The sequence below is a fragment of the Hakea prostrata genome, unplaced genomic scaffold (assembly GCF_041222555.1).
Source record: "Hakea prostrata isolate BN-2017 unplaced genomic scaffold, UWA_Hpros_2 contig_191, whole genome shotgun sequence".
NCBI classification, from domain to species: Eukaryota; Viridiplantae; Streptophyta; class Magnoliopsida; order Proteales; family Proteaceae; genus Hakea; species Hakea prostrata.
In genome coordinates, this window is record NW_028291310.1 from 52,593 (window position 1) to 78,879 (window position 26,287).

At 39.2% G+C, this 26,287-nt stretch overlaps 2 protein-coding genes and 1 pseudogene across 2 annotated transcripts; 2 read left to right on the forward strand and 1 right to left on the reverse strand.

Moving 5' to 3' along the window:
- The first annotated feature begins 306 nt into the window (after positions 1 to 306).
- On the forward strand, positions 307 to 3,275 carry LOC148998675 (F-box protein At5g03970-like). Its single transcript, XM_089141789.1, has 3 exons — positions 307 to 381; positions 1,240 to 1,773; positions 2,562 to 3,275. Exons 1-3 carry the CDS (start codon positions 307 to 309, stop codon positions 3,273 to 3,275), a joined length of 1,323 nt encoding a protein of 440 aa, XP_088997915.1.
- Positions 3,276 to 5,775: 2,500 nt separating this feature from the next.
- LOC148998676 (caffeoylshikimate esterase-like) lies at positions 5,776 to 6,484 on the reverse strand (annotated as a pseudogene).
- Positions 6,485 to 9,293: 2,809 nt separating this feature from the next.
- On the forward strand, positions 9,294 to 25,491 carry LOC148998677 (protein S-acyltransferase 10-like). Its single transcript, XM_089141790.1, has 8 exons — positions 9,294 to 9,363; positions 9,629 to 9,909; positions 10,011 to 10,125; positions 17,874 to 17,948; positions 18,059 to 18,130; positions 18,387 to 18,521; positions 23,971 to 24,004; positions 25,347 to 25,491. The coding sequence occupies exons 2-8, from the start codon at positions 9,816 to 9,818 to the stop codon at positions 25,458 to 25,460; spliced, it is 639 nt and encodes a 212-aa protein (XP_088997916.1). The 5' UTR covers positions 9,294 to 9,363; positions 9,629 to 9,815; the 3' UTR covers positions 25,461 to 25,491.
- Positions 25,492 to 26,287: the final 796 nt, after the last annotated feature.

Here is a 26,287-nt window from a genome sequence, read left to right on the forward strand (position 1 = left end):
TCTAGCTTCTATAAATTGGTTTTCATCCCCATGATGAATATCAAGTATCTTTTCTTGGAAATATGTTTAAAACTTTATGTATATTATTTTTTATTTAAATATATGTTTCAATCATGTCTTTTATCGTATGATTTTTATAATAAAAATTTTAGGCTCACATCAAGCAGAAATGAGCTAATTATCTTGTTTATATATAGTAAGGATTTGATGCGAACGAAGCCTAAACCCAGGTGTGACCCTGCTGTGGTATATAGCATTAATATTTAATTAAAAATTTATTAAGTTCTATTCCTAGCAAGGTTCGACATGTCGACTCGTCGCCGTGGTCGGACTCAACGCTTTTCTGCCGGCGACATGTCGCCAAAAGTCGCTCGACTTTTGGTAAGGGTTCGATGAAAAATCGAACCCCTGTTTCAAGGGGTATTTGGGGTCATTTTGACATGAAATTTGACGTGTAACCTAATTTGAGGCCAATAAACACATTGGGGGTGTTATTTTGACCTAAAACATCACCTAACCTAAAGTTTATAATTGACACATGTCCAACTATATGCGGGCAAAACTGGAAGTTTGGAAAATTCATATAAACTAATGTAAATATGCAAAGAGAACACAAATACACAAGTAGTAAAGAGATGTACTAAAGTTTACAATTCATTATACAACTATGTTGAGTATGGCTCATGCTTCACATATTGTTGCCGACGGATACGGGGTCCCGCTCCCCGGTGAGCGGGCGGGGGTCCGGGGAGGGGCGGGGGTGTGGGGGCAGCGCCCCTGGAGCTTTTAGAGGCCTTACATCACTTTGGCAAAAAGCGAACGAAAAATCGGCGAAAAACAAATGAAAGGCTGTTATATATGGCGAATGTAGCGACATATCGCCGATTTTTCGGCTATATATCGACTTTTCGGCGACATATCGCCGACATAGGGCGATATGTCGCCGACATTTGGTAAACGTCGTGTCGCTGGGTGAGGTCGGGGTCGCCCCACAGCATGGCGTTATGGCCTGTGTCGGCGATATGTCGCTGACACAATGAACTATGATTCTTAGTTGGATTCTAATAATGACCTTTGGGTAATTAATGTCACGTGTCACAATCCTAAATAACTAAGTTTGCTTTTCTTTTCATGCGATCCTGCTTTTCAACGGATGCTTACTGCGACTTTTACTCTCAGGGTACATTTATATGTTCATTTTCTCAACTTCATTGTTTCTGATCGATTCTTGCTTCTCAGAGGAAGAGGATGGAAAGAGAAAGACTAGGGAGATATCCACATCTCAGTGAAGTCGATGATGATGATGACGTCTTCTTCTCCTTGGAACTTTGTAGCAGCGATGATGTTCTTGTAGAGATCCTCAGTCGGCTGCCGCTAAAATCAATTTTCAGATTCAAATGCGTATCAAAGAGATGGCACCAGGTTATCTCCAATGATTATTTCCGTGTGAAAATAATCAAAAGAAACAAAACCGATCCTGTTCCCTTGTATTTCTTCCAAACACCAAACTGGAACTATTACCGAGAGTTTAAAGACCCAACTCAGAGACTTTCTTGGAGTTTGAAGAGTGAAACAAATTCCAGTAATCCTAGTTCGTTTGAAGATAGAGTGGAAGTGGACCCTGAAGTCATCAAGAGACTTTTTGGTGATGATTTTGGATTCTACATCTGTTGTTCGAATGGGCTTTTACTTTGTCGTGACAGCTCTGGGATTACATCGCCGCCTCCTCATTTGGCTTTCACCTGGTATTACATCTACAATCCCCTCACCAGGGTTGGTTACTCACTTCCCAATTCCCCTAAGAAGAGACATCCATGTTGTAAATATGTTTAAAATTTTATATAAATATTTTATTTATTTTAATTATGTCTTTTATCCATGGTTTTATTTAGTCCCACATCGGGTGGAGAGGATTTGATTATATGGTTTTTATATAGTAAGAGCTCAGGTATTATTAATTTACTTGATACCCTATAGTGACCCTACCATGATTATATAGATAGATATATATATTAATATTAATATATCTATATGACTTGGGACTTGGGCCGTGGGTCGTGGGCTTGATCCGGAAGGCCCAGTTTGTCATGGGCCCAGGAAAGCCCACTACTGGGTGAATACGTGGAGATGCCATTTGAGTGGCACTCTCCTGTAGGGATGTCAGCTGGAGGTACCTTGCTGAAGAGAGTTGAGCTGAAAGGTACCCTCACAGCCTTACCCTTTCACCCACAGCCTTTGGGGCTCTATATAAACTCCATTTCGTGCTCATTCTTGACACACAGAATTACTCCTCCTCCTCTCTCTCTCTCTCTCCCTGTTATTCTGTTAAGCAGTGAACATAACCTGATTATACCTTGAGTAAACCTTTCTGGGGTGCAACCTTAAAGGTTTGAGCTGACTGATCTTGGGGTGAAGACACTTTTAGAACCCGTATTGCACAATTCGGGGTGAAGACACTTTTAGAACCCGTATTGCACAATTCGGGGTGTCTAAATACCTTAAAGAAAGTACTTCATGTACGTTTCAGCTCTAAAGGAGTATTTGTGGATAAAAGCTAATAGTTCCCGGGGTGCGGTGCAGATCCCTCAACTATCAACAACAAGCCGACTGGGAGAGACTGCATAGGTCTTATTGTCGAAGCCAGCACTGATAGTTATGCTTTTGGATACAAAGTTGTGCGTGCAGAGGCTTCTCTATCCAAAAACAATATCATTGAGTTGGAAATTTTCTCTTCCCAAACTGGGAAATGGCGGTTGTCCACCCTGACTGTAAGTGATGATATTCATAAGTGTTTCTCAAGATATTGTCGACGGAATTTGGGTGTTTGTGTGATAAAAGGAGCTCTTTACTGGATGGTGGGTGGTTATTTTATGGAATACATCTTCGTGTATCATGCAGAGGAGGAGAAGGATAATGGTAATCCTGGTGCAATAGAGATGATTAAAGCTCCCAAGAGTGGCGACATCGTTTGGCAGGAGTTTGGCATGAGTGAGTCTGTCGATGGTCTACTTCATTTGGCAGTGTTTAAGCGTTTTCTAACAGGAGATTCTGCCATTACGATATGGGTTTATCATCCAGAGAATTGCAGATGGTTACTCAGATGTCGATTACCAGGACCAAGTGGTTTTAGGGTTGAACTTGGTGGATTAGAGCAGGAAGTGATTTCCTTCCATCCACAGAATCCGAACATTCTGTTCATCCGTTACAGTGGTGGCATCTTTGCTTGTTACATCAACACTACTCCATTAATGTTAATGGAGATATTAGAAAGTTAGTTTTAAGTTTCACCAACTGCAGCAACATGTTGATGTACAGTCATATTTGCCCCCAGGTTGGCCCATTTCTCCATATGCCCTTGTTTGGTTGCTTGTTTCGTTAATTGGTACTGTTAATGAGCAGTTGAAGCAGGTTTTCAATAATTTCTTCAAAGTTATAATTCAGCTAACTACTCTGTGGGGTTATTTGGACGAACTACACTTCACTTCTCTCTTCACCAATTCCACAGCCAGTTGAAGATATTTTTCTTCAAAGTAAAAAGCTCCATAGCATTTTACTATTTTTCTCATTCAGAGTGGCAAGATAGGGCCTCCCTACCCAGAGTGTATATATATCATATCATACTATTATATAAAAGCATGTACTACTCTTTTGCCGCAAATCTTTCACTTACTATTATACTCTTTACTTTTATTCAAATATCTTATTTTTTATATTAATTTTTCTGTCATTTAATTTTTTTTTCTTTTTTGGTATCCTTTATATTTTTTTCTTATTTAAATATGTAAAATCAAATCAAAACCACGATATTTATTAAGTAAAAGATATTTATTTTTTTATATGGTAAAAAGATCTCAACCACTCGGCAAAAACCACGATCTCAGAAAAAAAATTCCACTTCTGCAGCTTTAAGATGGAAACTTAAACGACTCAATCTCTTTCACCTTTGGCTTCTATTTTTCTCAATCTCTCTCAACTTCTTCAGATAACAGAAGACGGAGGAAGGTTTCTCTCCAATTTCTCTCAATTTCCTCTCACGAAGGGAAGACGAAGCAAGAGTTTCTCTCAATCTCTCTCAACTTCTTTAGTTTCAAAACAAGGTTTATGCTGAAGTTGTGTAACACTACAAGTTTTTTTCACTTCACTAATGACATTTTCTTTTTCACCAAGAAATTAAGGGGAAAAAAAGGCATTGTCTTTTATTCTATCATTCCCTCTCCCTCTCCTGCGTATGGTTTTTTTTTCCCCTCTCTCTCTCTCTCTCTCTCCCTTTTTTGGGTAATCATTTTCAGACTTAACACAGGTAACTGAGGAAGTAAGTGCCATAATTCATTCGTATACAAAGCAATTGGGTTTTGTTGGGTATACCCAGCAATCGCTTTGACAATTTCCATCATGATCCATATGCTCCATCCTCACTTCTCTTGATAAAGGCAATAGAAAGAATATCGTGATAGATCAAGCACAAAAAAAAAAAAAAAAAAAAAAAAAAAAAACTCAACTAGATGAAATATAGTACAATGAGAAGGATGTACTAGACCTATTTTTACTACGGAATCATAACAAGTGGCCAATAGCTTATATCCCGCTTTTGGTAAATATAATATGTAATATTAAGGATACTAACCTTAAGGATTTTAGTCAGCCCACACTCTAACAATGGTTCACTCATATAGCATTCGTATCCTCCGTAGAATATCAGAAAACATTAGTTGTAATAAATACTACTAATCTTTGTAACTACTACCTTAAGTAATAGCAAGTTTTATTCAGCATCAAAAAAAAAAAAAAAAAACCCCCCCCCCCCTTTTAGGGCAAATCCTACCCTTCGTAAAAAGAATCATATAGATAAACTCAGTGTAGCAGAAATGAGAATGCTAAGATGGATGAGTGGCAAAACTAGGATGGATAAGATAAGAAACGATCATATTAGAGTTGGTCTGGGAGTTGCTCCCATAAGAGAAACTACTAAAAAGATGCTACCAAATAACCTAGAGAAGGGAAAGGAAGAGTAGCCGCGCGGCCGCGTTTTTAAGGTTTTAGCAAATCCTACCCTTTCGCTGAAGTTGATAATTATCTCATAACAATCATTTCTTTTACTAATGCTTGTTTCATAAAAAGGGTTTTGGGGTGTGTCACGGCAACAAAGCTTTTAAAGCTTGCCTTCAATTAAGGGAACCCCTGGGCCTTAGGAATGAAATTCCTATAAGAACTATTGTTTTCTACATGCATGTTTTGCACGTTCATGCTTTTGCTTGGTGTGTATGATACAGATTTTTTTCATCCTTTTATTGTCACGAACAATGATGACTTTTCCATCAATTGAATGTTGCATAGTTGATTTCTAGATTACTTAGAGAAGTTGAATGTGTATTTTTTTGGTATTGGTGCTTTTCTTTTAATACTGGAAATGTAATGCCGTTTACAAGGGTCGTATCCAAGACCTCTCCACTAAGAAGCATGGATCTTTAGCACTCAACCAACCCTGCATTGGCCGAATGTGTATTTTATTTTTTGAGCAAATTACACTGACACCCCAAAATGAAGGCTTTAAAACATTGACACCCCACTTTATGTTTTAAAAACACAAACACCCCATTCATTAAACACACTAGTCCATTCTGTTAGTAAAACCATTAACCCACTGTTCATTTTTCTTTAATTCTAAAAATGCCCTTACCCTATCTATTCTCTCACCTCACTTGGATCTCCTCTGCTTCACCTGTCCACCTTCATTTCCGGTAGCACCAGTAACGCCGCCGCCTGCCGCCTCGTCCACTAACGCTGGGCTCTAGTTCGGAGCCAATTACGACCTCGCTGAAGACCATGTCGACGCTCTCTTGTGGTTCACCGATGAGCTGATGCAACAACCAAGGGTGGATTCGAATCGTCTTGTCCTTGTTGGAAGTGCGTCGATAGAGCTCTTCGACACAAGCCGGGTCACAAAGCACATCTTGCTCGCCGTGAACGATGAGCATCGGCAAATCCCACCTCTTCAAACCTCCCTTGAAGCTCCTTCAAAACCCTAAGCAGCTCCCCGGCCGTAGCAGCTCTCTGCTTCGTCGTGCTAGCTCCGCCTGGGGGAAGCCATTCCCAACTTCCTCTTCCACTCCTCCTTGAAAGAAACCTCCACAATGTTCCCTTTCGTAGGAACAATCTGCCACGTCAGAACCACAGCCGCCACGAGCGACAGTAGGTGTTCGAGCGGCCATGGAGGCTTGATCTTGTCGCTCACTCCACACATAGCGCCGTTCAAGACGATGCTGTCCCAAGGTTTGTTGGTGCTGCCGGGTTGCTTTCCCCGGAGGTGGATGAGCAGAGCAATGGCGCCGCCTAGGGATTCGACATAGAGGAAGGAAGGGAGAGAGGGATATTGAGCCCTAAAGGAGTCAAAGTAGGCGATGCAGTCGTCGACGACGGGGTTGATGTCGGGAATATGGTTCGGGAGACCGTTGGAGAAGCCGTGACCTTGGTGGTCGATTGCACATGTACAACAATTAACAGACAATTACTTTAAGCGCTGGAGGTTGTACAACACTACGCGCCTGCTGCTGTCGCCTTCTTCTGCTGGTGGTGGGGGGGGGCGAAAGAGCACATCAGTATATAATAGATGCTTTAATTGTTTCATTTCCCATAATTTTTCTGATTTGAAGATCTCTGGCTTGAACAACTTATTCTTTAGGCGAAGAAACTGTAGGTTCCATAGATTGCAAATTGACTCCAGGAGTGTTGAAAATGCTTTGTAATTAATTCTCAGGTATCTCAGAAGGATTAATCTCTTAATTTCACTGGTGTCTGTTAAATCCACACCTAAATCTAATACTCGAAGTGAGGTGTTTGCAAGCAGAGGACCCCAACATATTCTTTCCGGTGGAAAATCCAATCTCAGAAAAGATCTGGAAATGAAGTGTGTCTTGTACAATCCTCGTGCTGCGATTCGGTTTGCTTTCAGAGGAATTGTCTCAAATTCTGCCATCTCGAATAAATTCTCTTCAGTCGCCTTAATTCTACAGAAATTTATCAACTGAAACTGCTTAGAAATGGTAATCTCTTTGGTTTCCCCATCCCAATGCTTACTTACAACTTCAACCAGCTCCCGATTAATGAGTTCATTCACGTATTTTTCTGCAACACTAGTGCAGTCTACCATTCCTTCCACTTGGGTCTTTAGTGGTTCCACAACAAGACGCTCTGCAATTAACAATTCTTAAATATGGTGAAGCAACACGAATTCAAAACCCCGAGATAGGAAGAAGGCACTTCGGGTGATCGGTAAGTTGTTGTATATCAATTCCCAAGAGGACAAAGGAGGCGTTAGTGGAGGAGGCAGCGGGCGGCGGTGTTGCTGGTGCTACCGGAGGTGAAGGTGGATAGGTGAAGCAGAGGAGATCCGAGTGAGGTGAGAGAATAGATAGGGTAAGGGCATTTTTGGAATTAAAGAAAAATGAATAGTGGGTTATTGGTTTTACTAACAGAATGGACTAGTGTGTTTAATGAATAGGGTGTTTGTGTTTTTAAAACATAAAGTGGGGTGTCAATGTTTTAAAGCTTTCATTTTGGGGTATTAGTGCAATTTGCTCTTATTTTTTTGGGTATAACCTCCATCTTGTTCTTAGACTATTCATTTAGAATGGCTACAAGTGAAGTGTCAAACAACGTTCATGATCATGGGACACCTGTTGATGAAAAAAAAAAAAAAAAAAAAAGAGATTACAGTTTGAATCATATCCAATCTCCTTAAAGATAGGGATACAAATTTGGATTAAGTTGGATATTTCGAATTGCTCTTAGAGTTCATATCGGACTCCACAACTATAATCCAAGTAATACTCTATTGGCAGATAAAATTTCACTTCCTAGGAAGTTAGCAACAATCATAGAGTTCCATTCAAACTCCATTATTGCACGTTAACAGGTACACACTATTGAGTTACTCTCTCTAGCATTGAGAGCTCTACAAGTTATTTTCTTCTCCTAAAACTATGCACTTCCACTAACTTGTTCATCGGAGACGTTCCTCAACCAACACGATCGAGTACATTTTTTGCAAGTTGTTCGCTTTGCCAAACGGATTTTTGCAACAATATCCTACCATGAACTTTAGGTCATTGATAACACTTCTCATTCTTGACCGTACCAGAGCCATGAAACAAAATTGATTCTACGGAGAGAATTTATAGACTCAAAAAATATATATAATAATTTAAAAACTTAGACTTCGATTTTTGAAACGAAGAACAATGTCTTAAAGAAGAATGAAAGAGATGAAGAACAACTTCAAATATTAAGCGTGATAAGGAAGATTTTTCATCCTTTTCCTAAGTGTCCCTAATTTAAATTATTTCCATGTTATCTCCTCCTATCATTCGAATTATTTTCATACTATTTCATGCTTTCATTTCATTAGTATCCTAATTTGGCTTGATTGGTTTTTCTATTGAAACATTTATATACATTGTATAAGAAAACCGAAGGGATTTTAGGAAAATATGTAATTTACTATTTTAACCCCACAAACACACATTAAGAGCACGTTTCTTTTAAAATACCGCAAAAAACAACTAAAATACATTTTCACAAAAAAGTTGAAAGCAAGTCTCCATTTGTTTTTGGTTTTTGTATTTTTTCAACCTCTTTTAAATAGATATAGGCTGAATAAATAACCTTTCTATATATATATATATATTGGTCAAAAATTAAAAGAAAAACTATACCATATAGTGCTTGAGTTTGAATGTTTATTTATCTCATAGCTAATAAAGCAAAACAAATCGAGGTGCTTGTTGCTATCAAATGAGTTTTGAAAAAAGCAAAGTGAAATTCACTACAAGAAGTCAAATGAATCGAAGAGACAGATAAAAAAGGATCTTAAATGAAAGCCCTATGCGAGATGATGACAGATCTCCAGCTAAATGTTATATTCAATCGCCTTCGACACCGAAAAATTAATAATTTGTGCTACATGCTTCCCCTCTTCTCTTTTGGGATGTTGGTTGAAACTAATTTCCTTTTTACTTATGTTTTTTTTTCTTCTACTCAGTCATTTTATATTATAATAAAAAATTAAATTAAGGGTATATTGATTTCTTCAAATTAACTAACGAATTCTTAGAAAAAGGGGCATTACTAATTTGACATATTGTTGGGATTTGGAATAAGTATGCTTTTCATCAATTATCTTGAGGTATTCTTGAACCTTTTCTCATCTAGTTAAATAATATAATTACTTATACATAAATATATTTTGAAAAAAAGAAAGGAAAAAAAAATTCTAATTGCTTATGTTGAAAGTTGAAGGTGTTCCGGATTGTTAACTCTGTTCTTCATAACCGGCGATCTCCGGACTTCATCAGACGCCTATCGCCGGTAATCACTCATTCTTTAATTAATTTGATTTTGTGCTTTTTGTTTTTCAAGTAAAATCATAACTTTGAATCAGATTAATACAAAATTTAACACAATTCAGACATTTTATTATGTTCAAATGATCTGGGTAGGTCCACATTGACGTGAAAAATACTAAAAGATTATCATAATTCTATATGCCACCATGAAAATACACGTCTTTTGATTTGGAATTTTTTAATAGAAAACGCAGAAAAGAACCCTGATTGAAAACCCAAATTACCAGTCATGTCTGTGCAGTTAGTTCAAGAATGTTATTTGACGGTTCGGTCGATGCGGGCTGGCATGCGTACATCCGAGCTCTTTATGGTTTTGAGATAATTTTGATGTCTTCATTATTGCAATTAACAAGAGGGGAGTAAGGGACTATCTTCAGGAACTCGCCTTGATTTTTCTTTGTTGGTCGGGTTTTGATGATGATTTGGGGTTTTTGCTGCCCTGCCCGTGAGACGAGAGATCAGTCAGGAAGTGGAAGTTGTCATCTCTTCCCATGTCTCGCTGATCCTGGTAAAAGTTTTTTCGTTTTGATTTTTTGACATGGGTAGGCATTTATTTTGTCCATTTCTTTGAAATTTTGATTTATTTTAATTACTTTTTGTGGGTTTCAGCTCGGAGATCTTCACTGGGTCTCAAAGTGGCTTTGGTGATGCTCCATTTCGTATTTGTTGGTGTTATCTTTCTATTCGATAGGGATTTGATAGAGAAAACAAGAAAAGAACCATGGTACTTTTCTCCTCCTCTGTCTTCTTGTTCTTAGTTGAATGATATTTTCTTCTATTTCTATATGTCTTTTCATGTTTTCCTTTTTGCTGTTTTTTTAGGCAGACCAATAGGTTCTACCCTATGAATGAGAAGTAATAATCTTGGTTAGAGTTTTCTGCTATATATAATGAAGCTTTATTGTTTAAGCTGTGTAGTGGACTATTTCAAATCCTAATCCCTACACCTCATTAGCTTGTCAATATGAGATTTAACACCGAACACAAGCCTTTATCAAAATGCTCTTACTTAAATCAGTCCCTCTGTATCCATTCTCTAGAAAGCGTTAAAGATTCTTAGCACAATCATCATCTGATGATATTTCCTTTCATGGTTAACAACTTCTATCCTTTCATTGTACTTCAATGCAATTGCTTGCATCCTGTGTAAGGGCATAAAATTTTTAGATAGTATGATCAAATATAGCATGGAGGTGTGAAGAAGAAGATGAAACATCGGGATCATTTAAGTAATGTAAGGCCTGGACAACTTTCACATCCAAACTCATCAGATAATAAGAAGGCCAGATATTCACTATCTAACGAATGCAGGCTGAAAAGAAAACAAGAGATTTCTTTTTTTTGGGGGGGGTGTTTGGGAGGGGGAGAGAAAACTTTATATTTCCTCTTATAGAACTGACCAACCTGATCTCTCTCAGCATCTGAACTAGTTTTATTTTTAACAGTGTTGCACGAGGAGATCTCCCTCCCTATACTGATCAGCAAAGTGTGCTGGATGTAAAGGGTATAGCAAGAAAGAAAAGGGAAAGGGGTTTGGTTTCTTGTTGCTGCAAGAAAAGAAGACAAGGGGGATTCTAGGGTTTGCGCAAGAGAGGAAAGGGGAGGGGAATGACTGCTATGGCCTAGGGAGGAACGAGAAGGGGGCTGGGGTGTGTACTTACTTGGAAAAGATACTGGAGTTGAAGGAGGCTTGCTGGTCTGTAGATTAAGGCTGCTGCAACTTGAATCAAGACTCAAATCCGCCATGGCCCTCCCAAAGAGAACCACAACTTGTTTCCCACAAACAATATTCAATCTTTATTCAATGCAGACAAAAATTTACAACCATTGACTGGCTTATTTATAGCCTTACATAAAAAAGAAAGAACTTAACTTAAACTGGGAGACTTTATTTGGACTCAACTAAAATTTAGAAATCTACGTATCTTTAACTTAGGATACCCTGTTTACAAATAGATAATAACCACACAAACTAAAGGAACTCTTCTTGAAATAAAAGACTAAGTTTTCTGAAAGAATCCTAATTTAGAGAAAGACTCCTAAGTATACAAGAACTCAACTCACAAAGCAAACCAAGATGTCTAAACAAAGCAAGACTATGAAAATAAGAATAAAATCCTGAAATTAAACCCCAGATAATGAGGGCTGAAAATGAAATTGACCAAATTACCCTTGTTTGAGGGTTCAGCTGGCCATAGGTGCACCACCTTGCAGTGGCCTTGGGGCCCACAGCAGGGTTTGGGCGAGGGAGTGATCCTTGTTCACATCATAATGTATCCCATTCCCCTTCCATCTCACCCTTTTCATTTTGCTGTTCTTAAATTTTTGGATATCCTAAGACACTAAAATTTCCAAGTCACATCTACACCAATCTGATTATTGAAATCAACTCAAACTTGGAGGAACCTTTCCCCCATATTATGTCTACTTTCCCTCCAAGAGTCAGCCCATTTTCATCAGCCAAACTGTAGAAACATCAATCCCTAATTTGAACTTCAAGCTAAGGTGGGTTTTGCTGAGATCTTGTATGAACTGACCCTCATTCAATTGAGGCTACATCAGTTTGTGAAGTATACCTTTTTGATATGACTTTGGAATTAGTTTACATCATCCTTACAATTATTGCCACTAAAGTAATGCAACAGATGTTGATGGTGTTTGGATTTCTGATGTCAATGGCATCAAGAGTGAGGCGGTCTCTTTCTTCTCCTTCTCCTGGCTCACCCTCCTCCCTTGGCCTCCCCTCCCCCCTAATCACACTAATAAATTTATCCTTGGGTCCCTCCTTGACTCACTGCTGGCCATTCTTTCCAATGCTGAAATCCTCAGTGCCATTAACTCCCACAAGCCCAATAGAGCTACTGGTCTTGATGGCTTAAGTATGGGAATTTTCAAAGCTTACAAGAACTTCTTGGAAGATGATCTCATCAATGCGGTCCATAACTTATTCTCCAACCTCTCCCAGCTCTCTTTGGTCAGCTGAACCTTTCTTTACCTCACCCTTTATTGTGTATCCTCCCTCTCTGATTTTTGGCTACCTCCCTTTGTAATCTTCTTTATAAGTCCATTACAAAAAGTTCTAGCTAATCGCATCCGGTTCGTCATCCCTTACCTTGTCAGCAAAAACCAAATGCCTTCATTGTAGGTAGGAGTATCATTGACAACATTCTTCTTTGTGTTAAGCTTGTAGAGGGATTTGACCGCTCCTCACACTCTTCGGCGGCCCTCCTTAAAATCAATCTCCACAAAGCCTTTGACTCCATCCGTTGGGGCTTCATCCTTGACGCCTTTTCCTTTATGGGGTTCCCTCCCCCTTTATTTGTTGGATTGAAGTTTGCATCTCATCCCCTATTTCTCTATTATCACTAATGCATTCTCTCTCAGCTTCTTCCCCTCCTAATGGGAATCCGCCACTGTTACTTCCTATCCCTTTTCTACCTCGCCCTTGAGGGCCCTTTGCGCATCATCCATTCTAATATTCATTGGCATCTCATCTCTCTCTCTCTCTCTCTCTCATCATTAAGGGTAAAGCCCTCAGCCTCTCTCACGTCATGATCTCATGATTTCTACAAAACCTCCCATTCCTCTATCTCTACCATCTCTCCTTACTCACCCTCTCTAAATCCCGCTCTGGTCTTTGTGTCAACTTGCAGAAGTTCCTTCTCTGCTTGGTAGGTTTCATTGATTCTACTAAAGTTGCTATTCTATAGCTCACATGCTTCTCCTTTGGCACCTTTCCTGGCTCCTACCTTGGTTTCCCCCTCATTTTGGGTCACCTCGCTAACCACCATTGCTCGTCCATGCTCGACCAAATTTGGAAGAAACTCCATCTTTGGTAGGGTAGACTTCTCTTGTTCATTGGTAGGAAGGTTCTGATTAGACTGGTCCTCCATTCTCCTACCCCTATTGATGTGGTATCTTCTCCTTGCTCAAGCCACAATTTGTGCCATGGATCCCTCTTTTGTGCATTTCTTTGGAAAGGTTAAGACTCCCCTAGGGTTGTCCACCCCATCATTTGGTCTGTCAACCCAAATCTGAGGGCGGTCTTGGATTCTGCAGGATTCGTGACTATAATGTGCTAGCCTGCTTAAGCTCATTTAGAAAATCTCTATTGAGCATGACTCTATTTGGGTCCACTATGTTTGCCTCTACTTGTTGCGACATGACTCCATTTGGACTGCCTCCCTGCCCCTTAACCTTGGAGGAAGATCCTCATTCTTAGACCCCTGCCCTGCTTGCTTTTCCACTCAAATAGCCGATGGTGCTTCCACCTGCTTCTAGCTTGACCTATGGCATCCTCTTTAATCTCTTGGGTCCTCGTTGTCTCATTTAGGTGTGGTCTAACCTCTCCACCACTTCACCCCATCCCTTGAGACTGTATCACTTGGTTACCCTCCCCTTCTGGAACCTTATCCACCACCCTTCCCCTTCCCCTTCCCCCTATTTGCTTGACACGCCCTGATTTGGTTCAGAGGCCACATCCACTGCTGTGCCTACTTGATGTGAACAGGGGCACCACCTAGCCAAAACCCTGTTATGGCCCCCAAGGCCCCACCCAGATGGCACACTTAGGGCTGGATGAACCCCAAAAAGAGGCACTTGGGGTATTTTAGCCCTAATTAGCTGCTGATTTTAATTTCAGAGTTTTAATTTTCTGAGTCCAAATATGTGTTGAAGTCTTAGTTTGAGTTTGTAGTTGAGTTCAAAATTGTTTTGAAGTCTTAGTTTGAGTTTGTAGCTGAGTTCTTGTGGCATAAGGAGTCTTTCTTTTAAGTAGGACTCTTTCGTAGTTGAGTTCTTGTGGCATAAGGAGTCTTTCTTTTAAGTAGGACCCTTTGTGGATAATTAGATCTTTTATTTTAAATCAAGTTCTTTTATTTTATGTGGCCGTTAATTAATTGTAAAGGGCATCCTATTTTATGAAGTAAACCTAGTTGAGTCTAAGTTAAGCATCCCGTGTAGAGTTAGGTTCTTTCTTTCTTGATTTAAGGCTATAAATAAGCCTTTTTTCTCTTTGTAAAAAATAGTCTGCATTGAATAAGAATTGAAGATCTCTTGTGGGAAATTGGGTCGTGGCCTACTTGGGAGGACCACAGTGGATTCTTAGTGTCTTGATTCGATTACAGCAACCATTCTTCAGCAAGCCAGCAGCGTTCCTCCACTTTCAGCAGTCTCCAAGTAAGTACACAACCCCAGCCCTTCCCATTTCATGATTCATCCCTAACCCAACACAGCCCTCCCCTTCCCTGTCTCTCTCTTGCGCTAGCTAGGAAACCCCACCCCTTTCATTTACAGACCCTTAATACCCCTGCGACACACCCCACCCCCTCCTCCTCCTCGCTTCTACCTTGCGGCCCTCCTTTCCCTGTCTTTACTCTCTTGCCCCCCCCCCTCCTCTTTCTCTCTGCTCTGACTTGTGGCAAAACATAAACAGAAAAGAAAGGGGGAGAAAAATGGAGAATAAAGAAAAGAAAGAAGGATTAGAGACGTTGTCCAAGATTTTGCCAAGAACCTTTTTTAATCTCAGAGATCAAGCCCATAGCTACTCCAAACCTTCCAAGATCAATCCCTTCTATCCTCTTTCAACACTTGGTGATTTTGGGTCCCTCAAAACTATCCCATAGGGATTTGATAAAACCCTAATTTTACCTTATTTGTTAATTGAGCTTTCCATATTAATTTTAAATTGATCCTTTTCATCCCATACTAGTTTGAAACAATTTTTTCCAACCATATTAATCCAAAGTCTTCCCACGTGAATCCAGTAAAACCCTGACATCTATCCAATCTTCCCATAACCTTTCCTTTTAGTTTCCAAGTTATCTTAAATCACCTATTAGCTTTTTGATACTTACTAGCTGTTTGGTTGAAAGATTCTGGGCAAACCCTTAATTTTAGTGAATTCATCTAAGAAGAAACCCTAACCCTAAAGGGTTTACATCACTACTTGGAGAGCCTTTAACCTTTGCTTCTCTATCCAGTCTTTCCTTATTCACCAGCACCTAAATTTCAACCCGAATTGCATTTGTGTTGGAACGGCCCAAAGATGTGGATCACCTCTTCTTCTCTAGCCGTTCTCTTGCTCCTTGTGGGTGAAAGCTGTTGTCACAATTTGGCCCTGTGCCAAACACTCCTTTGGACTCTTTAGGGATTGGGTTTGGTTTTTGAGACACTTCACAGTGCTACTAATTGCGATTTGGTTGGTAAATTGCTGTTCAACGCATTGATTTGTCACTTATGGGGGGAGTGGAATGTCAGAAGATGGACCTCCACTCAATTTGGAGAGCTATCCGTTTTGATGTTTCTTCTAGATTGCAATCTTTCCCCCATCCCCCAGTGATACCCCATGGAACAAGATTATTGTTGTCTCTTGGCGTCTAGGTTCTTCCTTCTTGCCTGGCTAGTAGGCTATAATATCCCCTCCCCCTTTTTTCCTCTCCTCTCTTCTCTTTCTTGTGCATTCTTTTCTCCCCTTTTGGGCTTTGTTAATGGTTATTTCATTTATCTCCCCCCCCCCCAAAAAAAAAAAAAAAGAGTAGTGCAACAAATGAGGAGAATCACTGCTCTGGCCTCTTTCTTTCACATCTTTGTCTTCTTGATCATTCAAGATCCCCATCGAGTTCTTTTCAGGGACTGACCTGCAAATTCTTTAACCCACTAAACCAGCCATTAGTTTACCTTAGGATTAAGCCTCAAGTCCCCTCATTGGTCCTCTCACTCTATCCAAGTTACAGCCTGTTCACAAAGAAAAAAGAAGAAAACCTTCTTTCTTGAACCTTTTGGATTCCTAAGAAATCCAAATTTCAAAGTGAGATATTTTACTCTATCATATCTGTCCATAACTTAGAACATCATCCCCAGTTCCAAGTTTCTTGCAATCTAGCAATTGGATCTTGATAACTCTTGTAAGCCTGACTCTTGATCCTCTACCCACATGGAGATGAAAAGTTCCAAAGCACATGGTTACATTCATGTCACGTGTTCAATCTAAAAACAAAACCATCTTTTGAATGAGGGAGAGAACATTTGGATTCCTACATTTTTGAAATTTTCCTAAAAAGGGAATTTTGTTTTTAGATTGGACACGTGTCAGGAATCTAACAATGTGGGTTGAAAAATTTCCTTTCCATGTAGGTGGAGGATCCGGACTGTATAAGCCTACCCTGACACTCTAAAACCCTAGAGTGTGTAACAATGCTTTCTCCTAATATTAGGTTGGTTTCATCACATGAGCTTGATTGGAAAGCTGATGTACCTTATTGTTACAAGGCCAGACATCACCTTTGCTGTTGGGGGTTCTGAGTCAGTTCATTGGATGCTGCAGTCTGTTTGTTTGGTATCGCAAAGGTGCTCCAGGCCCCAGGTTAATTTGTCATCCCAATAGACATATGGATCTAGTAGCCTTTCCTGATTGTTATTGGGCTGGTTCAACAAGTGACCGACGATCTACTACACGACATTGTACATTTGTTCGAGGAAATTTGGTCAGATGGTGGACTAAAAAGTAGACTACTATTGCCAGGTCTAGTGCTGAAATTGAGTACAGAGCTATGGTCGTTGCTGCCGCTGAATTGATATGTATTATATAGTTACTTCTGGAACTGGGATTTCCTGTGGATTCTTCAATGAAGATGTATTGTGACAACCAAGCCACTACTTACATTGCTAGTAATCAAGTGTTCCATGAGCACGCTAAACAATGTAGAGGTGGATCATCAGTTTGTCAGAGATCCTGTGATGAAGAAGCTGATTGTCACTCCCTTTGTGTCCTCTTCTGATTAGTGATCAGTTGGCAGACATGTTTACCAAGGGACTGTTTGCTTCTAGTTTTCATACTAATTGTGCCAAGCTGAGCTTGGGTGATTTGTATGCTTCAGCTTGAGGGGGAGTATTGAAGTTCTGCAATATCTAGGACTCCTTGTCCTATTGGTGACAGCAAGGGCAATTTTGTCTTGGATTCTTCTTTATTAATTTAGGTCTAATTCCCTTGTTTATTCTTGTACTTCTGCTGTCATTAAAATTGGGGCAAAAAAGATGTTTTATAGTATTAAAATTAATATAAATCAGGGGCCTGCGATTAGAGAAGATCATCTAATAACAGGCTGCCTCTTCTTGGCTTGCGATAGCTTGTTCCCTTCTCTTCTTATTCTCAGTCTTTCTTCTTCTTCTCTGCTTTTAGTCCAATCACAGGCACGTAGATTTTGACAGGTTTCAAGCTGAACATTTTGCCAAAGTGAATTGAAATGACTGAAATGCTGAATTTTCAGTAATTTCAATTTGAATTTGGAACCATGCACTCTATTTCTTTTCTTTGAGGAAAAAGTTTCTATCATGCATGTAGTGCATATCTCTTGCTGATTTAGTTTTGAATTGTGGAGATTCTGTATGTTGCTATTGTAGTGATGTCATAATAGTTGATAAAGTTATCAAATTTATACCATGATAGCCACCATTCCTTAACTTTATTCCCAGGTACACTGCTCTGTTCCTGTTTCTCTTTGTGGCAACACTTGCTCAGTACTTCTTCACATCCGGTTCTTCTCCTGGGTATATCTCTGTTTGGTGCATAAAACTTAGCTTTCAGTTCCAATATGAAGTTCAAATTTGTGTTTGGTTAGCTAACATGATTTTTGATATTCATACACGTGTTATATCAGCTATGTCATCGATGCAATGAGAGCCGCTAATGAGACACATGCTATATTTGGGAAGACATCAATGACTTCAAAGTGAGAGCTGATTTTCGTTTATTTTCTAATTGCTGGTAATTTTTTTTTGGGGGGTGGTGTGGGGTGAGGGGAATTCACAGCAATGGATTTAATTTCATTAAAAATGGGAAAAGTATACACACTTCGGTGTAGACTTGCTTGCTTTTAATCTGTGTCATAAACTATACTAGCATTTACAGCTGTTGGTTACAGAAACTGGTTTATTAACTGATTTTGCGACTTTCTGCTAACTATACTCTTTGTTGATCAAGAAAAGACAATCTGCTGCAAGAACAAACGGAAACTTGACAATACATATTGAAGGAGACCAGTTTGGAAAAAGCATTTCTAGATCTAATAGTCCATGGACCAAGCTTGTGATGGATTTTTATCCACCTGGATCATCCATCAGGTAAGTGTCATTGAGGTTTTTTTTTTTGGTGGGTAATTTCTGCAGAATAATTGTATCCAAATGAACCACACAATGTTGACTATGTGAGATTTCATGGATGTCAGATATTATTCATGTCTATATGAATGCCTTTCGTCCAATTTCTGCCATTGGAGTATGAACGGCATTGAATAAATTTGAATGCACCATACAAGTTCAATGCCCAAAATTGGTTACCAATATGTCATACAATTCAAAGACCAAAATAGGTCTCTGGGTCTTATATTCTTGTTTGTGTGATAATGCCTAATGGTATCAAGTGTTGAGACGATATCAACCAATAGCTGATATGTATTGAGATTGGCCAAGTTGATAAAAAGGAAATATATGAACCGAACCAATATAGGCTGGTAAAACTAACATAATTTGAGTTTAAAAGAAAACTTCTCTCTCTGACTATCATTTTGCCCAAAACCTAAGTGGATCCCTTCTTCACCTTTAAAAGTAGAAGAGGAGTGATTAAGCAAGCAAAAAATTCACAAAAAAACTTGTCAGTTGGAGATTGAATTTCAAAGCCATGGGTTGAAAGTATGTTAAAATATTTATATAAGTATTTCTTTTCTTAAATCATGGTTCCTTTTCTGAATATCACATCTAAACTAAAAAACTGACCTGGATTCAAATAATCTTGATTGATATTGTATTCTATATCATATAATAATGTTTATTGCTAAGTACCGGTTGTTTAATTGTGGCATACTATATTTTTGTTTGATCCGTTACTAGTATAGTTGATCTGAACCAGGATATAGGGTTAGGTTGGTTGGAAATCGGAATAATGCCCTAGCTCTAGGCTCACTCCAGGATCCTCTTCCCTGAGAATCAGCAGTCATGCCATTTGGTAGAGGGTTTTATGACAAATTCTAGTGATGCAAAGGGAAGGCTAGGGTTAAGGTGGGTTTGGCCAGGCTTAGGGGTCTAGGGTTTTATTTTTTCAATTCCTAAACCTTCCAGTATTTGTAATTTCAGAACTATAATTTGGAAGTGCGGTGTGAGATTATTAGGTTTTGAAGAATTCTAGAGTTATTGTTTCCTAATAAGAAAGTAAACTATAGTTAGAGATGGGGAAGGGCTGGAAGTTGGGATTGAAGGTAGGGGATGTAGCTAGGGTTTAATTCTAAAAGGAGAAGGGTTTAGGTCAAGGAGTTAGACTCTTGCCGTAAATCTGGAGCTTATTGTTTCTGCAATCCAGATGTGCCGCAAGCTGGGAAAGAAGAAGGGGAAAGGGTAGGAAAAGGGCTGGGGTGTCTTGTACTTGGAGATGGAAAAGGGAAGCTGGAATTTCAGAAATTCAGCAAAATCTTCATTCGATGGCTGCTGCAAGTCCCTCCATGGGAACCCACGACTTTCTCACTTGCTCCTTCAATCTCACCTTTATTTTATTAATCATAATCTGATTTGTTACACTGTAGAGAGGCTTATTTATAGCCTTTAGAAAGGAAGTCACACTATGACTCCATTTTAGAAGACAAACTAAAACTCCCAATCGACTAAAGACTTTAACTCACACAAGGAGCCTTCATATCTCACTTAGAAGAATCTAAATTGAATTCTAAGAGTAGATATGGAATCCTAAGAAGAAGTAGGACAAAACAAGAGGACTCCTTCACAACTTCGGAATCATAACCTAACTAGGACTTTGCTATAATTTAGAAAATATGGACTCAAATTCAAAAAGAAAAAAGTAGATCTAAGGTTCCACAAATGTATTGGTCCCAAGTAAATCCAATTTGGACTCAGCTGAAAAGTAGCAAAATTACTAAAATACCCCTGCTGGTACTAGAGGGGCATAGGATTTGGGGAAGCTACCCTAGATCCTAATTCGGCCCTCAATGTAGTTTACATCAATTCTTCCCTTCTTGAAAACATTCATCTTGATACATGTGCCTATCATGTGATTCTAGATCAATTCTTTGGAGATCTTCAGTGTGATCTGGCCTCGATCTTGTAGTGATGAGGGGGGGGGGGGAGTAACATGTGTACAACAACTTGTGTCATTCCTAGGCAAAACTCTAGCAAGGTGGGAACAGTAGGAATGAAATCTTCAAGTCTGGGGACTTTCTTTTCAAAGAACCATGGGGGTAGGGTAAAATCAGTATGCTTGTGCTCGAAATTGCCCGTCATGCTCTTATAATCTTCTTTATCCTTAGCTTCTATTGGCACAGTCATCTTCATCATGTTGTTGTGGACATATCTAGTACAAAATTTAGCTTTGTCTTTTCTCCAATGATTTTAAGGCACATACTCTTATGTCTTCAAGCACATCATCAAGGATTTTTAGGGGAGTGTTTTCAATTACCTTCTTCGTTTCCACTGTGTTAACCTTGTCTACTTTGATTTCTTTGAAAAACTCTCCAATGGCATAGTGGATGTTGCATGGAATAGGGCTAGATCAAGTAACTCTGCTGATGTCACTTCAAAAATTTGGGCAGCAACTCTCTGTCTTTCGAGTCAAGGGTATGGTGAACTTCAGGTGGAGAAAGTAATTGATGTGAATCCAATTCTAGGGTTAGGGTTTCTTGAAAAGATCTCCTAGAATTAAGGATCCGTCCAGAATCTTTCAGCAATCTAATGAAAAATATGGGAAGGCTAGGTTTATTAAAGCCTAAGATGGATTCTTATGAGATGATGGGAAAACCAAAGTAGTCAGCAAATCCCCATGGGAATGGTTTTTAGATATCCAGAGTCAATATAGGATGTAACAAAATAATGGGGAATGAAAAATATTATTCCTAGGATTGGTAGAAAAGAAGTTAATTAATTTTTTGGATCCATATGGGTAAGATGGAACTTGAAAGAACCCCCCCCCCCCCACAAAGAAAAAAAAGAAAAAAAGAAAAAAAATCCCGTTGGTTGAAGAAGGGATTTTATAAATGGGTATGGGTTGAAGGGAGATTTAGGGAAAACTTTGGAGGGGAAACAGTTCAAGAATTTGAAAATCTTGGGCAACTTGATTCTTTCTTCCTCTTTTCTTTTTCTTTCTTTGTTTTCTTTGTTTTTTCTTTGTTTTTCTTTTTTCTTTTCTGTTTTGCTGTTTTCTATTGCTACAAGGAGAGACAGAGAGAGGGAGTCTGAGAGGGTTTGGAGAGAGAAAGGGGGGTCATAAGGCAGGGGAGGGATGAGAGAGGGTCCTGAAGGGGGTCGTAAGGGGGCAGGGGAGGGGATAGGGGTGGCGTGGGGGTCAGGGAATGCTGTTGCCCTGGTGCAGCAGCAGGGGGGGTAGGGGGTGTCTTGCGTGGGTAGGGGAAGGGGCAGGGGGCTACTGCGATTGAAGGGAGAGGGATGGGGAAGGTCTGCAAATTTTTTTTTGGGGGGGGGGGGGGGAGGGACTGGTTTCCCAGGGTTGCACCAGGAAGGGGGGGTGCAGGAAGGCTGCGGCTGACAGAGGAGGCAGGGGAAGGGGATGGGGGCTGTTGTACTTGTTTGCTTGCTGGACTTGAAGAAGAAGACTGAATGCTTTTGGAGATGCTGGAAATAATGCTGGAAATGGTGATCCTTGAACAAAACTCTTAGAGTCTCAACCGTGGCCCCCTCACCAAGGAACCATGATCCGTGACTCATACTCAAATTTTATTCAATAAGCTGACTTGCTGAATGACTAAGAAACAATAGGCTATTTATAGCCTACTAAAAGAACTCGACTCTAAGTGGGATTCCTTTATAGATTTGGATCCCACCACTTAATCTTGACCCTTCAAATAGAATCTCAGTATCTGAAAGACATGTGCTGAAAATAAAAGATTAGATAACTTGATACTCTACTTAAGGAAGTTCACTTGAAAAAGAACTCAGGTGCTCAACTGCTAACTACTAAAAAAAAACAAATTCTAATTAAAAGCAAACTCATAAAATAGGAACCCTTCTTGTAGAACAGTCGAGTCTTATCCACACTTAACCAACTAAAACATGTCTCAAATAAGAAGTAAAAACCAAATTGGACTCTAGGATTACATCTGGAATTAATTCCAGCAATAAAAGAGGGCTGAAAATGCCCTAAATACCCCTACTAGGGAGTTTGGCCAGCCTATGGAGGCTTCTTGGTGCCATCTAGGGGCCCCACCTAGAGCTTCGACCAGGGTTCAAACTCGAGGTCACATCAGTAATTCTTCAGGCACATCTCCAGCTGATGGTGTTGCTTCAATCTCGACCCAGTAATCTGTTGTAGAATCTTCTTCAGCTGTCATGGCTTTGTCATCAAGGGGTTGAGTCAAGCCTTGGTCCTTCACTATTTTCGCCTTGTTGTTCTTATCAGTCCCTCTTGGCACTAACTCTGGATGGAGCTTCTGATTTGGTGGAGAAGATTGATCCTCTGGTTGTGGAGCTAGGCTGTGGTTGTTTTCTTGACTGGGCCATTCAGATTCTGTGCATGGAACCCCCAAGTGCTGTGGTTGGGTGCTGGAGTCCTAATGGGTTTTGATGGCCTGTTTCTTCTTAATTACAAGAAGGTTTAGGGGAAGGAGTACAATTCTCTGACACTTGTGGTGATGAAACTTACAAATATTTTCCCTACCCATAATAGTTACATCATTGTCATATAACCAAGACCTCCCTAGAGGCCTAGATTAATGTCTGACAATTTCATGGGGACTACATCACACCAAATTTCCCAAAAATGAGAATAGAGACTAACAGGGACTAAACATCTAAAGTTTACCTCTACATGGTCATCATTGAGTTGAGCTACTCAATAGGGATGAGTCTGGAATTTGGCTTTCTGGACAAAGAGCTCAGATGGACAAAATAACCTTGTCAAGTAAATCTTTTTAAATGCCATAAATCAAGGAAATTTTCCCTTGGAAAAAAAAAAATACCCTAAAGCATAGAGGAACAACCACTCTATCCAAAATTAAGTCAATGAAATTTCTTCGGCCTACAATATGGATCAGCAACTCTATAGTTTGTCTATGTTTGTGCTTAGGTTGCCAAAGCCTAACCTTTTCATGAGCCAACCATGGCCCTTTCTGCAACTCTACAAGTGGACAGTCGGAAGTTCAATTGCTTTGGGTACTTGATAGGGCCTTGGGATCACAGTATTATGCTACATTGAGGAGAGAGAGAGGGGAGATTAGGGTTGATTAGGAGTTATAAATAGGGGTAAGATGTGAGTAGTAGTTAAGGATTATTTATGTGGGTATTTGGGCAGCCGTAGGCTGAGGGGCAGCAATGTGCTGTGGGGGTGACTAGCGCCATTGTAACCAGTTTATCATTGTTCTTCGTTATTCTATCAATTAAATAATATTAGTTTTGCATTCGATTCGTGGGTTCTTATCAGTACTGTTTTCATTTATGGTTTCATGTCTGTGGTTCCATGTAATATGACATCTTATGCGTGCAGATTAGTCTTATTCTGTTTAAGGCTTATATTTCATGAATTGTGTAACTAACTATAGAGTACTCTATGTTTCTGCAGAAGCTGGACTTGCACTTACTGTAATATTGTGCAGGTACTGCTACAAGATATTTTCATATCCTTCTTGTAAATGATGATATGGTTCAGCACATAATTTTGTACAATATGTTATCAAATGCTGCAAATTTTTTTGCCTATGCCGATTGAGATTGACATTTTGTGGAAGTTAAGATTTCATGTGCCAACTTGTTTCTGGCAATTATTAGAAGATAGAATTTTTTTTTGTTTGTGCCATAAGATTCTCTCTATGTTCAGGTGAACATTTTTGTCTTCCAAAACACTTCTGTTGAGAACAACCTGATATGATAGTACCGAAACCTAAAAGCCAGTAATAGCAATGAGAAGGAGAGAGTATAAATATAAAAGAGCTGGACCGTGTAAGAGGAATAGCAACAGTTAAACCCAGTAGTACCCCTTAATTGCAATATATAAATAGAAGCAATTTGCACAAAAGGAAAGTAGTCCTAGTAATAGGTTTCCTAGAAAACAAATTACCAAAAACAATTAAAGAAATTATGTAACTCAAATTAACTTCTTGCCTCAGGGCAGTGGATAAAGAACACTGATTGGGTGAAAAGGGTTATAACAATGGAAGCTTTCACCTTTTCCTTGTGCTGAACTATGGAAGAGAAAAACATGGGTGTTTGGTTATAGATTACTAGGCCAAAAGGTAGAGCTTAAGATTAAGTTGACATTGATGCATCAATCCTGTGTTAAGTAAATTCCAAGGTGTAATTCTATGGAAACTATTTCTTGTGATGGTGTTGGTTCTAGTTGGTTTCCCTCTCTTCCCCCTTACCCCCCCTGCCCCCCCACACACAGGGAAAAAAAAAAAAAAAAAAGGAAAAGAAGAAGAACCAGCATTCACTTTTTCTGATATATGTCAGAATTAATTAAAGTTATTATTTTATTATTATTATTATTTGGTTTTGACTTGGTTATGTACATTATTTTTTTGTGGTTGGGGGTTACAGATTGTTGGGAATTTTCTTTTTCTTTTTTGGTTATGTACCTTTTAATTATGAAGAATTAAATGTTTTATAATTACCAAGAAATGTTGTTGGCCCACCCAACTCAGATTCATGTTGTTATTTCTACAATTAGATACTTTTAATTATGAAGAAATAAATGTTTTATAATTACCAAGAAAGTTGTTGGCTCACCAACTCAGATTCATCATGTTATTTCCATATCCTCTTTTCTGATTCATGTTCTGTCACTAGGGATTTGATTATAGCTTAGTTTGTCTTTAATATGGTGATATTTATTATTAAGATTAATTTTTAGGCTCTTTTGGAATTATAGTTTCTCAACTTGTTGATGGTATATATCTGGGAGAGCATTCTGATTAGAAACTTTTGGTTACATGCATGCAGCCTCCACGGGCAAAACATTGTCATGATTGTGACAAATGTGTTCTTCAGTTTGATCATCACTGCGTTTGGCTTGGGACATGTATAGGCCAGGGTAACCACTGCCGGTTTTGGTGAGTTTTGTGCAATGTTGTCCTTGCACTGCATATAATCCTCATCTTCTTTCTTTTGCAAAGATTTATATGACAACTACAAAAAATACTGTGGGGGGGGGGGGGGGGGCTTGGGCTTGGGGAGGAAAACTGAATACTTAATATAAAAGTAAGCTGCTAAAAAAGGTAAGCCTAACAGCTCTAGTGATGTTAAGGGTGTCAAACTGGAACTGAAACCGGAACTGGCTGTTTACAACCAAACTGAACTGGACCTCAGAAGAATGATGTGACTTTGATTTTATCTGTTCAACATCTGGTTTGTTTCGGTTCAGAACCGAAAAGCTGTTGGTTGCACCACATAAGGAACCGTATATCAATTGCTACAGAAAAGGTCAATATCAGACTCCCTTTCCCTTTAATGTCTTGACTTTTAACCTAATTAGATAATGCCTTTTAGCCATAGTTGCGACTGTTATAAACTCTATGTTCCAGGTCAACCATTCTATAGTATCGTTGAACTTGATGATTTCTTTTTCAATTTACACAGATTGATTAGATATGTATAATACTTGACATGATTCTGAGCTCAAAATATTCTAAATTTGTTTAAGAAATCGCTATCTATTTTTCCTTTATTTTTGGGGTGGTCCTTTGCGCAATGGCCAGTGGACCGCACTTGTAGCTTGAGGTCAAGACATTAAAACAGCCTCTCAGCAAAAATTGTTGGGGTAAAAAAAGGTTGCATAGAAAAACGGCCCCTCCTTCTGGGACTTTGCTTGTGTCGATGCCCTTAGCACTTGGTTCGTACTTTTGGGATGTTGGGAACCATTTGGAAATAGCTTTTGAACAAGA